This window comes from Nerophis ophidion, linkage group LG19 (assembly GCF_033978795.1).
Source record: "Nerophis ophidion isolate RoL-2023_Sa linkage group LG19, RoL_Noph_v1.0, whole genome shotgun sequence".
Classification (NCBI taxonomy): domain Eukaryota; kingdom Metazoa; phylum Chordata; class Actinopteri; order Syngnathiformes; family Syngnathidae; genus Nerophis; species Nerophis ophidion.
This window is the reverse complement of record NC_084629.1, coordinates 26417314-26431284: the sequence shown is the minus strand read 5'-3', so window position 1 is coordinate 26431284 and position 13971 is coordinate 26417314. Positions and strand designations below refer to the sequence as shown.

The 13971-nt window shown below is 42.3% G+C and overlaps 1 protein-coding gene across 7 annotated transcripts in view; it reads left to right on the top strand.

The window, feature by feature from the left end:
* Positions 1 to 13891, top strand: part of ddx3xa (DEAD-box helicase 3 X-linked a) — a 33826-nt gene extending 19935 nt beyond the window's left edge. For 4 of the 7 annotated variants that reach the window (XM_061879716.1, XM_061879717.1, XM_061879718.1 and 1 more), the window contains 12 exons: positions 556 to 691; positions 763 to 860; positions 4817 to 4915; positions 4991 to 5151; positions 5233 to 5377; positions 5454 to 5598; positions 5830 to 5880; positions 10002 to 10183; positions 10262 to 10379; positions 10474 to 10630; positions 10715 to 10839; positions 10980 to 13891. In XM_061879716.1, coding sequence (XP_061735700.1) covers positions 556 to 691; positions 763 to 860; positions 4817 to 4915; positions 4991 to 5151; positions 5233 to 5377; positions 5454 to 5598; positions 5830 to 5880; positions 10002 to 10183; positions 10262 to 10379; positions 10474 to 10630; positions 10715 to 10839; positions 10980 to 11065 — 1503 coding nt within the window. In that variant the 3' untranslated portion in view covers positions 11066 to 13891. The remainder of the gene's footprint in view (positions 1 to 555; positions 692 to 762; positions 861 to 4816; positions 4916 to 4990; positions 5152 to 5232; positions 5378 to 5453; positions 5599 to 5829; positions 5881 to 10001; positions 10184 to 10261; positions 10380 to 10473; positions 10631 to 10714; positions 10840 to 10979) is intronic. The other 3 variants (XM_061879721.1, XM_061879722.1, XM_061879720.1) reach the window with 1 other exon arrangement.
* The last annotated feature ends 80 nt before the right edge of the window (positions 13892 to 13971 follow it).

Genomic DNA, 13971 nt, shown 5'->3' with positions numbered 1-13971 from the left:
TGGAGACTTATTTATTTGCTACTTTAATCAATAGAGAAGTATTGCTTCCCATAGAAAACTCTTAATTTAGTTCTTTGAAAATGATTCCATAAAAATTACAATTTATATCTAGTACAAAAACAACACTCAAATTATAATTTTGCTAAGATTACGATGCAGTGTATGTGGTGTCATTTCAAGCCATCTCTTGATCAAATAAACAAAAAACTGGTTTTCATTCATCTGTCATTTGTATTCAATGGTTTCTTTAAAAATAGGGGGGGGGACTGACAAAATGCATAAGATTTTATTTTTTGGACATGGCGACCAGGCCTAGTTTCCACACACGACGGCATCCAAAGTAGGTGCTTTTTTTAACCTGTTTTGAAATATTGTATTATCTACATACTTTACCAAATAATGTGTCATTGTTGCCAGGAGTCTTCAATATATATTACGATATAGATTTTAGGCCATATCACCCATCCCCAGTGTGCAGGCATTGGTGGATCTTGTCCCATGTTGTTAGCGAATCTTGAGAAAAAAATTTCTGACCGTGAATCCAATATTGTGCAGTTCAGTGATGTGGACATGGGTGAGATCATCATGGGCAACATTGCCCTGACTCGCTACACACGTCCCACTCCGGTCCAGAAGCACGCCATTCCCATCATCAAGTCCAAGAGAGACCTGATGGCCTGTGCCCAGACCGGTCAGTTCTAACAAGCTTCACAGTACTTACACAGGTGAAGTGGGACTTTTTGACATTTTGTGGTATTTCAGGATCTGGAAAAACTGCTGCCTTCCTGGTGCCTGTGCTAAGTCAGATCTACTCCGATGGGCCTGGAGAGGCTCTTCAGGCTGCCAAGAACAACGGACAGGTAGGAAACCTTGCAGTTTAGCAGTTTCACCTTTTTTTTAACATTTCAATTGCTTATTAACCCTACAAGTTTACAAGTTTTTACTCACAATACCATATAACATTTACAATAGTGGTGAATATCATTTAAAGATGTTGGTATGTGAAAGGGTCCCCCAAATAAGCTAGAAGAAGCTTTTGACAGGGGGTCCAAAGGACAATATATACATGGAAAGAAAAAACATGGTAGCAAACACAACAACAACAAAAAACAACGCTATATGATAAACACAAGATAATAGTACTAAAGCAAGCATACACATACATACATTCATTCAACCATGCAAAACCCAACAGTAGTCTACCCCACATGAGGCATTACAGATATGTGGTTAATAGGTAATTTTTCAGTTTCTTTTTGAAGTTGGAGAATGGATACAGCATCTTGAGGCTCACCTTAAGCTTGTTCCAAATCTTTGGTCCCCTGCATACGACACTGTGAGCGGTACAAGCCAGTAATCTATGTTTACCTGTTATCAGGTATAAGTTACGAGTGTTGTGGGCATGCTGGGGATGGTAGATAGGAACCAAACTACAGAGCCTAAGATTCAGCCTGTAAATGACTTGATAGGTTAAACAAGCATTTTGATAAATATTGAACTCTACCAGTCTTAAGAGATGATATTTATGAAATAGATGACGAGTGGGGGCATTAAACTTGGACCATGACAGGGCCCGTATAATTTTCTTTCGCATGGATTTTAATTTATGAAGGTAGGTAGGAAAGGTGTTACACCAGATGATATTACAGTAATTTAGATGTGGTTCAAAGAGAGTTTTGTATAAGGTAAGTAGAGCATAAAGAGGAAGATAATGACAAAGGTGAAAGAACAGGCCAACATATTTGGATAATTTGTTTAACAGATGGCTAATGTGACATTTGAAATTGAGGTATTCGTCAATGATGACCCCCAGGAATTTTGTGGAGTATACTCTCTGTATTTCCTGCCCATTGATGTTGATATGGCAGTGCTCAGTATTTTTCTGGTTTTTATTAGAACGAATTGAATAACATTTGTTTTATTTACATTAAGTGAGAGCTTATTGCATTTGAACCAGGAATCCACTTTCACAAGCTCTGAATTGACAGTTTCTTGTAGATCGTGTAGGCTCCTGTGTGAGGTAAACAAATTTGTATCTTCAGCAAAAATTATTTTATGAAAAGTTTCGGAGGAGTTTACGAAATCATTTATATAGGATAAAAAGGAGAGGCCCCAAGATGGATCCCTGGGGAACCCCATAATTTATGGTCATACAGGGTGAGTTGTGATCATTGACGCATACACATTGTTGCCTTCCGTAAAGGTAAGAACGGAACCAATCGAGAGGTACCCCTCTGACACCATAGTGATATAGCTTGTACAATAAGATCTCAAAGTCTATTGTGTCAAAGGCCTTGGACAGATCCCAAAAAAATGCCAATACCGCATTTTCCTTCTTCAATACAGTCATTGACCTTTTCCAAGAGGTCACGTGTAGCCATACAGGTGGTCAAAGAATAGTATTGTGGGAAAGTGGTCTGTGATATCGGATTGCACCACCCCTGTCACAAGCTTTGTATTCAGGATGTTAGTAATAATGTTATCGATTATTGTTTTTGAGGCATCTGTGACTCCAGTGAACCTATTGATGGGGAAGAAGGAAGAGGAATGTAACGTGTTGATAAAATTCGTTTTTGCTCCATCGTCCTTGGAAATATCAATATTAAAGTCTCCAAGAAGGATGCAGTTTTTGTTTTGTTTATTTAGACTGAGTAATAGTTCATCCAATTTGTAAAGAAAAGTGTCAAGAGGTGAATCAGGACGACGATAGACTACTCCAACAATTAACTTTTTTCCTTTGTCGTTGATCTCCATGAACAAGGATTCACAGAGATCATCTTCGAGGGTAATGTTGCATATTTTGGGATGAAGATTGTTCCGGACATAGAGGCACACACCTCCACCTCTTCCACTGGGTCTATTTTTTACATGTAAACAGTTTCCATTCAGTCCAAACAGTTCAATATATGAGGAATCAGTAAGCCACGATTCACTACAGGCAATAAAGTTAAACATACAGCTCATGTTTGAAAGTAGAGAGACTAAATCAGTGTGGTGTTTATTCAGGCTTCTAATATTCAAATGTAAAAATGAGTAGTTGTAAAGATCATATAAGGACTTTACTTGCTCAGGGTCATAGACATTGCAGTTTATAAAATTCTCAATACCAATACAGTGCTGTAAATCTCCAACTGTGTCAAGGTCTTCAAAACCCCTAAAATAATATAAGAAAGTAGTCAGGTTTGCCTGCTGAGATGGCATTCAAATAGTAAACACTCATAAATGGACACTCCCATTCACACACACTCGTACCATACATACTGGAAAATGCTGCTTCCATTAAGCATAGGATGGCATCAATCCCCTTCAATGTAAGAATATGACATGACATGCCGAAAAAATAAACATTCCCGCACCTCCAACAACCCACCAAATGTCATGCGTAGTCACCCCGATGTACATATGAATCCCACGAAAACGTAAGAGTTCCTACCTAAAAGAAGAGGTCCCACCTAGCAGTCAGGTTTAGGATCAGTTCAGAGGCACATCAGCGCCACCCCGCGGGGTAAAAGGAAATTACGGCCAATACGAGACCAAAACAATAACAACTATGTCACATGAGTATCAGAGCCAGGTGTAACCTGCGCTAATGTCACTTCAGAGAAAACAAAAACAGCAACCAACGCTGTGAACAATATGAGTAACATCAACGCATGGGATTGTACATATTGTCTTTAAAGCGCAATGTGAAGGCGTGGGCTGGTAGATCAGTTAGGAGAGATGTATAATGTTGATGTTACTCTGCTCCGAGAAAGTTAAGGTATGTTAGTTAGCTAGCTAACATTAGCCTTACCGTGTAGCAAGACACGTTAGCCGTTTGCCGCCTCAGTAGCTGGCTCAACACCCAAGTTGGAGATCGTGGCCCAGGTCGCGATGAATGCCTTCGCCTCGTCGACCGAGGACAGGGATTTCCTGCCTGTCTCCACCATGATGGAAAGTTTGGCCGGGTAGCGCAGGACAGGTCTGAGACCTATCTTGAAGAGCTTTGACATGATATTGCTGTACTCCTTTCGCTGGTCGACAACTTCGGGTGGATAATCCTCAAAGACCAAGATCGAGTGACCACGGAACTTCAGCTTTCCTCTCTTGGACCGGGATTCCCGGATAATCGCGTCCTTTTCCTGGAACCTGAGGAGCTTGTTGGTAACCGGTCTCGGTCGCTGGCCTGCTGGAGGTTTGGGGGCGAGGGACCTGTGGGCGCGCTCGCATTCAGGTGCGGAGTCCAGGATGTCGCTGAAGACTTCCACCAGCATGTTGGAGAAGGCAGTAGGTTGTGGACCCTCAATAGATTCAGGTAAGCCAATTATTCTGATATTATTGCAGCGGCTGCGGGACTCAAGGTCTAAAACTTTTGCTGCCAGCTTGGTATTTTTGCCTGCTAGTGCTGTAATGGATGTTTCCAGAGTTTGCACGCGGCTCTCCAGGTCATTTGGCGTAATCTCAAGTTTTTTGAGTTTGGCAGAGTTCGCAGGTACTGTGGCTTGTACGTCGTCCAGTTTGCTCTCTATAGCTGCAAGTGAAGTTTTAAAATCTTTGGATAGAGATTCCCGATAGGACTCGAGCAAAGTGAACAAAGACGCCATAGACAGTTCGTGTTCCGGATCAGTCTGATTTCCTCTGGTTTTCGGCATTTTTAGAGGAATAGGCGAATAAATATGTGCAAACAGCGAACTTATTGGCTTAATATGTTGATAGGAGAGAGTTAGTGTCGGCAGATTTTAGGTTAATTAGGCATGAAGGAGAGAGACGCGACACACTCAGCCTGCTACCATGTGGCCGCCATCTTGCAGCTCTGATACATTTGTAAACCTGACAGGATAATGGAAGATACGGCCGCCGTAAGCAGTACCCACTCTCCCTCGTCCTGGCTCCCACCAGAGAGCTGGCCCTGCAGATTTACGAAGAGGCCAGAAAGGTAAGCCGTTTATTTAATCACATTTAATGCAGTAATTAATTTGGCTTTAATCATGTTTTTCTTGTCCCACTCCAGTTTGCATACCGCTCACGCGTACGCCCCTGTGTGGTGTATGGCGGCGCCGACATCGGCCAGCAGATCAGGGAATTGGAGAAAGGCTGTCACCTGCTAGTCGCTACTCCTGGCCGCCTGGTGGACATGATGGAAAGGGGAAAGATTGGTCTCGACTACTGCAAGTCAGTATTGACACAAATGCCTGCATGAACTTAAAATTAGTGTTTAGGTGTTTTCAAATTTGAATTTGTGTCCGTATAAAGCTACTTGGTGCTGGACGAGGCTGACCGCATGTTGGACATGGGTTTCGAGCCACAGATCAGACGCATCGTGGAGCAAGACACAATGCCCCCGAAAGGCCTTCGTCAGACAATGATGTTCAGTGCCACCTTCCCCAAGGAGATCCAGGTCTGCGTTAATAACCAAGAACATGGTACATACTGCAGTTAATAATCGTCCTTACTGCTAGACTTCTTGTGTGTAGATCCTTGCTCGCGATTTTTTGGAGGACTACATTTTCTTGGCTGTTGGTCGAGTTGGTTCAACCTCAGAAAACATCACACAGAAGGTGGTCTGGGTGGAGGATGTTGACAAGAGATCTTTCCTCCTGGACTTGCTCAATGCCACTGGTAAGAAAAAAACTTTTTATTTTTGGGGAAACCATTGTTCTTTTAGTGTCCCCATGCCAAGCTAAAACTGCCATAGCTAAACTTTATGGTTAAAACGCGTTTTGAAATGAGATGGGTCAGTATAATTCCTTCTATGTTTAGTTGGAACGTCCCATGTGATCTGCATAAAGCTGTGAACGTTGTTTACCGCACAGGCTCACATTTTCTGGCCTGGTTTGGTTTTTATCTTAGTTATTCCCAATGAGGCTCAGGAAAATGGGACAGAGCCCCCAGAAATACCAGGTAAGTACAAACGTACTAAAGCTTTTTGCGCCGTACCCACCAGCTAAAAGAAACATCACATCCCACAGCTCATTCCCCTTTTTATCCCTTTTGCTCTCCAGCTGACATGCTGCTCAGTTTTTATTTGGCCAACAGGGACTTTGAGATGTTAAAAAATAGCTGTCTTTTGATGTGCTTAGTTTTTCTTCTGCCTTAACAACTCAAGCAGTCATTAAAGGCCTACTGAAACCCACTACTACCGACCACGCAGTCTGATAGTTTATAAATCAATGATGAAATATTAACGTTGCAACACATGCCAATACAGCCTTTTTAGTTTATTAAATTGCAATTTTAAATTTCCCGCGAAGTGTCGTGTTGAAAACGTCGCGGTATGATGACGCGTGCGTTTGAAGTCTCGGGTTGTAGCGGACATTATTTTCCAGCCCGATCCAAGCTACATGTAGTCTGCTTTAATCGCATAATTACACGGTATTCTGGGCATCTTTGTTGCTGAATCTTTTGCAACTTGTTCAATTAATAATGGAGAAGTCAAAGTAGAAAGATGGAGGTTGGAAGCATTTAGCCTTTAGCCACACAAACACAGCCGGTGTTTCCTTGTTTAAAATTCCCAAAGATGAAGCTTTAGTATGGATTAGAGCGGTCAAGCGAACATAGATCCCGACTACATGTCAACCAGCAGTTTTCGGTGAGAAAATTGTGGTAATAAGTCCTCTTACCGGAGACCTCAGCGGAGCTTCCGTCCTGCTGCAGCTTCGTGAATTCCCTCAGAGACTCTGGCGTCAACACACCTGTGGCCACACCCCTCCGAATTTCAGGTACTATTTATCTCACTAAAACACTAGCAACACTATAGGGAGATAAGGGATTTTCCAGAATTATCCTAGTAAATGTGTCTCATAACATTTGAATCGCTCCCACTGCAATCGCCTATTTTTTTTTTTTGCTTTTTTTTTCCTTTTTTCTTTTTTCTTGTCCTTCACTCTAAATTTCCTCATCCACAAATATTTCATCCTCCTTCAAATTAATGGGGAAATTGTCGCTTTCTCGGTCCGAATAGCTCTAGCAGCTGCTGGCTATGATTGTAAACAATGTGAGGATTTGTGGAGCCCTACAACCCGTGACGTCACGCGCACATAGTCTGCTACTTCTGGTAAAGGCAAGGCTTTTTTATTAGCGACCAAAAGTTGCGAACTTTTTCGTCGATGTTCTCTACTAAATCCTTTCAGCAAAAATATGGCAATATCGCGAAATTATCAAGTATGACACATAAAATGGACCTGCTATCCCCGTTTAAATAAGAAAATCTAATTTCAGTAGGCCTTTAAGACTGACATGGTCCTGGTCATTAAAATGTGCTCACACTTGAGGAATGGAGAAGGCCGAGCTTTGGATTGTGTTTTTCCTCTGGTTTGAGCCGAAACTGGCACAGTGGAGGTTGACTGCAAATAATGTGATTTTTGGAATGCTGTCCCCTTACCCATCACCCTCCAGCCATTGTACTATATTTAAAGGAGAACATTATCACCAGACCTATGTAAGCGTCACTATATACCTTGATGTTGCAGAACAAAGACCGTATGTTTTTTTAACCGATTTCCGAACTCTAAAAGGGTGAATTTGGCGATTTAAACTCCTTTCAATTGATAGCCTGTCGAGCGATGACCTTTCACCCTTGATGTCACAACATGAAGCAATCCGCCATTTTCTCAATCTTATTCCACGCACCAAGTCAAATCAGGTCTGTTATTTTTCTGATATCCACACAAGAATGTGTGGATATCTTGCATCACTCAAAGCAGATGCATTTCCTATGATAAAGTCAACGAAATCTGCAATATTGGAAAATGGACCATCACCTAATCTGCCCGAGTGCGAGCTATTTGGGGACGACGGCAGTCTCTTCCCGCAGACGAGCGGGGTAAACCCCCTGGATATGATTTATGCCACTTCTTTTTCTGTCTCATTTTGTCCACCAAACGTATAAGGTTGTGCATGAATGCACAAAGGTGAGTTTTGTTAGTTATTGACTTACCGTATTTCCTTGAATAGCCGCTGGGGCGCTAATTTATTTAAAATCTACCCTCACTCCTGCGCTTATTCAAGGCATGCAGTAAAAGTAAGCAGGCGCTAATAATTTTAAAACTGCTCACCCCTGCACTTACCAATGGCATGCAGTAAAAAATAGTGTGATTAAAAAATAAAAAAAGTTCTTCTGCGGCCGCGGCCCGGTGTTTGGGGACCACTGTTAGGTTGCTTGGCAACACTAAATTGGCCCTAGTGTGTGAATGTGAGTGTGAATGTTGTCTGTCTATCTGTGTTGGCCCTGCGATGAGGTGGCGACTTGTTCAGGGTGTACCCCGCCTTCCGCCCGATTGTAGGTGAGATAGGCGCCAGCGCCCCCCGCGACCCCAAAAGGGAATAAGCGGTAGAAAAATGGATGTTCTACAACATGTCATCGCGCCCACCTTTACACCATGCTATCTGCGTGCATTTCGCTGCTTCTCATACGAGATTGCAATGCATACTTGGTCAACAGCCATACTGTTTACACTGATGGTTGTGATATAAACAACTTTAACACTCTTACTACTATGCGCCACACTCTGTGAACCCTAACCAAACAAGAATAACAAACACATTACTGTAGAACATTGGCTCTGTAACACATTATAAACGCAACATAAGAATTACCTAGAATTCCAATGCATCCATGACTCTTGGCTATATTATACACGCGCCCCCAACCCCGCCCACCTCAACCGACGCACGGGGGAGGGGGGGTTGGTGCTAGCGGGTGTATAATATAGCCAAGAGTCATGGATGCATTGGAATTCTGGGTAATTCTTATGTTGCGTTTATAATGTGTTACAGAGCCAATGTTCTCCCTAAATGTGTTTATTCTTATTTGGTTAGGGTTCACTGAGTGTGGCGCATATTAGTAAGAGTGTTAAAGTTGTTTTATATCACAACCATCAGTGTGTTCTGTATGGCTGTGGAACAAAACCCCTGGTTTACACATAGTAAAAGCAAAAAAAAAAACTCCTCCGCCATTTTGAAAATGACGGCAGGGGAAGCGTCACTCGTGACGTCACAAATTTGACCCGGCTGTAAAAGTAAGCATGCGCCTACAATTTTGGGGAACGAGTTTTACCCGGCAGTAATTCAAGGCGGGCGCATATTACATGCCTGGCGGCTATTCAAGGAAATACAGTATGTGGAGTGTGCTAATCAGACATTTGGTCACGGCATGACTGCAAGCTAATCGATGCTAACATGCTTTTTAGGCTAGCTGTATGTACATATTGCACCATTATGCCTCATTTGTAGCTATATATGCATCCAGCCTTTCTCTCCACCCACATTTAATGCCAAACAAACTCATACCAATCGTTGGTTAGAAGGCGATCGCCGAATTCGTCCTCGCTTCCTCCCGTGCCGCTGTCTGTCGTGAGATGGTTCAATAGGTTCAGTTTCTTCTTCACTTTCGTTTGGGCTACCTGCCTCCACACTCCAACCATCCGTTTCAATACATGCGTAATCTGTTGAATCGCTTACGGCGCTGAAATCTGAGTCTGAATCCGAGCTAATATCGCTATACTTTCTGTGCTATCCGCCATGTTTGTTTCTGTGTGATCACGCTGTGACGTCACAGGATAATGGACGGGTGGATATAACGACGGTTAAAATCAGGCACTTTGAAACCGTTTTTGGGATATTGCGTGATGGGTAAAATTTTGAGAAAAACTTCGAAAAATAAAAAAAGCCACTGGGAAATGATTTTTATTGGTTTTAACCCTTCAGAAATTGTGATAATGTTCCCCTTTAAGCTTTTTCCCTGATAGCCATTAATGCCAACCATATATATACTACATTGTGACCAAATAGCCAACTTAGATACAATTTAGAGTGCAGTGGTAGTCAAGTTAATGGTTGTCAGTAGATGAAAAGCTTCTCATGCAACCCCTTTATCATTTCTAATTTGACATTTTGTTTTTCATCATGAGAGCTAGTTACTTAACCTCCTACACATGCGAACTATCCCCATAGAACTGCACCATGTGCAGTTTGTAGACATTTCATTTTGGTCCCTTTCTGTGGGGTACTTCTCCTTTTTACAGGCAAAGACTCGTTGACTCTAGTCTTTGTGGAAACCAAGAAAGGTGCCGACGCTTTGGAGGACTTCCTCTATCGTGAGGGCTATGAGTGCACAAGCATCCATGGTGACCGATCCCAGAGAGACCGAGAGGAAGCTCTGCATCAGTTCCGCTCTGGACGCCGCCCCATCCTGGTGGCTACGGCTGTAAGGCTAGGGGATGCTCCCCCTACTTCTAATATTTTACTGGAACTTGAGTGCTAAATGGTAGTCTTTGTTCACCAGGTGGCTGCTAGAGGTCTGGACATCTCCAACGTGAAGCATGTCATAAACTTTGATTTGCCTAGCGACATTGAAGAGTACGTTCACCGTATTGGCCGTACGGGACGTGTGGGAAACCTTGGTATAGTCAATTAAATTTTTTCAGTTTTTTTTTTTAAAGAACTTGGTTTTGAATTGGATTGCCCTAAAAATGCCATTGACTTGCCTGTGCACAGGTCTGGCCACGTCGTTCTTTAATGACAAAAACAGCAACATAACCAAAGACTTGCTGGACATCTTGGTAGAAGCAAAGCAGGAGGTCCCCTCCTGGCTTGAGAGCCTCGCGTATGAGCACCAGCACAAGAGTAGCAGCCGTGGTGGCCGTTCCAAGAGGTAACATTTGTACATTCACAGATCTGACACCAGCACAATGCAAAAAATACAGAGAAAAACACGCACCTATTAAATAACTTTTAGGTTCTCTGGTGGTTTTGGAGCTCGGGACTACCGACAGACACCAGGAGGAGCTGGAAGCTTCGGCAGCAACCGGACAGGCCGAAACCCTGGCGGTCATGGAGGGAACCGTGGCTTTGGTGGTGGAGGTAGGTCACAGTCTTTAACCTCAAGTTACTTTATTATTGTATGCAGGTCAGTTTAAAAACATTTATGATCACTATGTTTTCATTGCTCAAAATTGTATTTATAAATAAAAGTGGTTAACTAGAATTATATCCCTCCACAGGTGGATTTGGCGGCAACTTCTACAGCAACGATGGCTACGGAGGAAACTACAGCCACTCAGGAAGTGTGGACTGGTGGGGTAACTAGTCGCCAAAAGGAGTAGGTTGCCATGCCAACCCAATGGGAAACCACATGTTAACTTAAAAGCCAGACCATAACAACCCTCCCTGTGTAGCTTCACTGACACACAGTACATTTAGCAACACTGGTTCTTTGCCAGATGCTTCTCTCAAAAAACCCCAAAACACGAGTGCAGCGTGGCGCTAAGGGAAAGTCACCAGCACGCGCATGTGTGCACGGCACCAGAGAGAGCAGAGACATCCTCCACTGCACCTCAGAGTGAGCATGGATGCCGACATGCACTGTCCGACAGCAACCTCGGACTGTTACTGTTAGAAGTATTTTTGTGGATACGAAAATCCCTAAAATGCAAACTCCTGAGGATCACTTGTATGTTAATGTACTCTGCCTTTTTCAATTGAACTAAAGTCTCAATTTTCATTTCATTAGATTTACAAAATAATGGCCAAGAGCCCTGATTTAGTTTTACTGTTAGGTTTGGTGGCAAATATTAAAGGTTAGGCAGAAGAAAAAAAAGCTTGTAATCGATCAAACCTTGGCAAACACTGGATGTTGTGGCTCGTGAGAGTCATGATTCCATTTGAACCTCAAAATTTCTAGCAAACAGCTGACGGGCCCACTGTGCCGCTCTGAACGATCTGTATTTTAATCCAAGTTACGTTTTGTTTTCTTTCTGCTCACTCTATCCTGGACTGCCTCCATCTTCTTCTTTTTTTTTTTTTTTTAAATGAAGGCAGTGGTTGTTTCTCCAACAACCATTCTTCCTTAAGGACGGCTCAGTGCCAGCAATCACTGAGGTTAAAACCAGAATAATCTGTGCTGGAACTTGTTACTCCACCACTTTTTGTTTTTCCCTTATTCAATTGACTTGACAGTGTTACGGCAGCTAGCATGTTACCAAGCGCTAGCTCCAGAAAAGTGGGCGTATTTTTTTTCCTTTTCTCCATTTGTACTTGACATTTACGGTGCAGGTGTGTGCAACAATTAGAAAATAACAAACAATTTTCTCTTTTAGTTAAGGTTTTTTATTTTTTTGAGTATGCATTTCAAAAAACAAAATGCCTGCCAATCTTGATGGTTCGAAGGTGGGCTGCATAAGGACCACGGCATCGGGAGGGCATTGCGTGACGTCGAGCCGAACCCACCGCAGCGTTCCAAAACGGTATTCCACGCGTGCAAGTGTTATGTTTTTTGGTCAAGGTGAAAGGACAGGGTGAACTTGAGTCGCAGGCTTATTAATCAACAGTTTTCTCCTTTTTTTCAAGCTGCGTTTATAGGCGTGGAGGGATGAACAAGGATTACTTGAGGTTTATCATTCAATGATAGGTGGGAGGGGGTGGGGCTCAGTGGAAAATGGGTAGTAGGGGCCTAGGCACAGTTGTCAGTGGCACAAACTACTGAATTCGGCAAGGGGTGTTGTGTCATTTCTCTCCGTCAGGTCAACATGTGGCCTGGTCAAGCCAGATAAATGCTTGATTTCTCATCAGGGGTGTTGTGCCTTGAAACCTTTTTTTTTTTTTAAGAAAAGTGATGCACTGATCATGTTGAGAACCTGAGGTAGTAGAATGGTGCTACTTGATTCTAGGGCGCTAAGAACCTTGTGTGTTGTGCCCATCGAGTTTTACTAATGTTCTTTTATTGCACATTCAGAGTTTTATATAGCATGTCTGGCATATGTGTCCTTAAGCTTCCAAATATGGTGTGTGTGTGTGTGTGTGTTTGTGAGGAGATTGGAGGGGTTGAGAGAGTTAAAAAAACAAACAAAAAAAACGCAGCTTGTTTACAAAAGGGGAAGGTTTCTCAATGTTAAAACCGGGATTTTTTTGGGACCAGAGGGATTTAGCAGTCGGGAGGGGGGAATTTAGCCATTTGCACAGATTTCTAGATTCTACTTTTTGCTGCTAGTTATTGTGTAATTTATTAAGCATTTTTGACAAATATTTATTTTTGTAAGCCTCAAAGTGATTCTTTGAAAGTCAGAAAACTTGACCAAAAGACAGTAAAACAAAAAAAAAAAACACTGGCACTTGAATGTTGAATGTCACCCTGTATGCGTGAAATTTGTATATTTCGGGGTAGTGTGAGCTTTTTAATGTTAACGATACATCGGACTTAATAACTACTTGAAGATGATAATATCCACAGCTGTTTTCAGGGCCTCTGCGGGGCTGGTCATCTGATTTCAATCTTCTAATTGGTCGACAGAAATTTGCAAATGGAATTGAACAAAAAAAAAACCTGCCAAGGTTTGAAATCTAGCTGTCAAAACAGCAAACACATTTCCTAAGCGTCGCGCAGAAGTGTTCCGATTTTTTTTTTTCTCTCCTATTGTGTGCATAATTGTTACTACTCTGATTTTGGTCTGATTCCTTTTCTCCAGTGAATCTGTCTGGCACATGGCAATCCTAAAAGAAACAAACATGTGGTTTATTGTCATTGTTGAACTTGCATATTCTTACAACTCTGGACTTCTCACAGTGGCTTCCAGGCGAAGCGCGCCGAGCCATTGTGGAACACCAGTGCTCTTTAGACATAGACTCATTTATTTTTTTTGCTTTCTTGTGTTAGCTTCCTGGCTAATGCGCAGCGTTGGAAATTTACTCATCTGCTCAGTTGTAAGATTTTACCAGAATTAAAATGTTTGAATGCAAAAAGTTATCTGGACACAAAAGTTCAGCATGTTTCCTGAATACTTGTTTACTGTAGTGAAAGTAAGAGATGCCTGTAGCAAAGCCACTCTAAAAAGCAGGTGATAATTAGTCTAATTCGCGTCGATTGATTGGATGGGCTTCATTTCCTTTGAAGAAATTACATAAAGATTTAATTTCTAAATGTTTCTGTCTCTGCGGTCTTATTTCACATTGGTGCTATACAATGATTTCCCTCCTAATTTGGTAACATAAATTGGACTA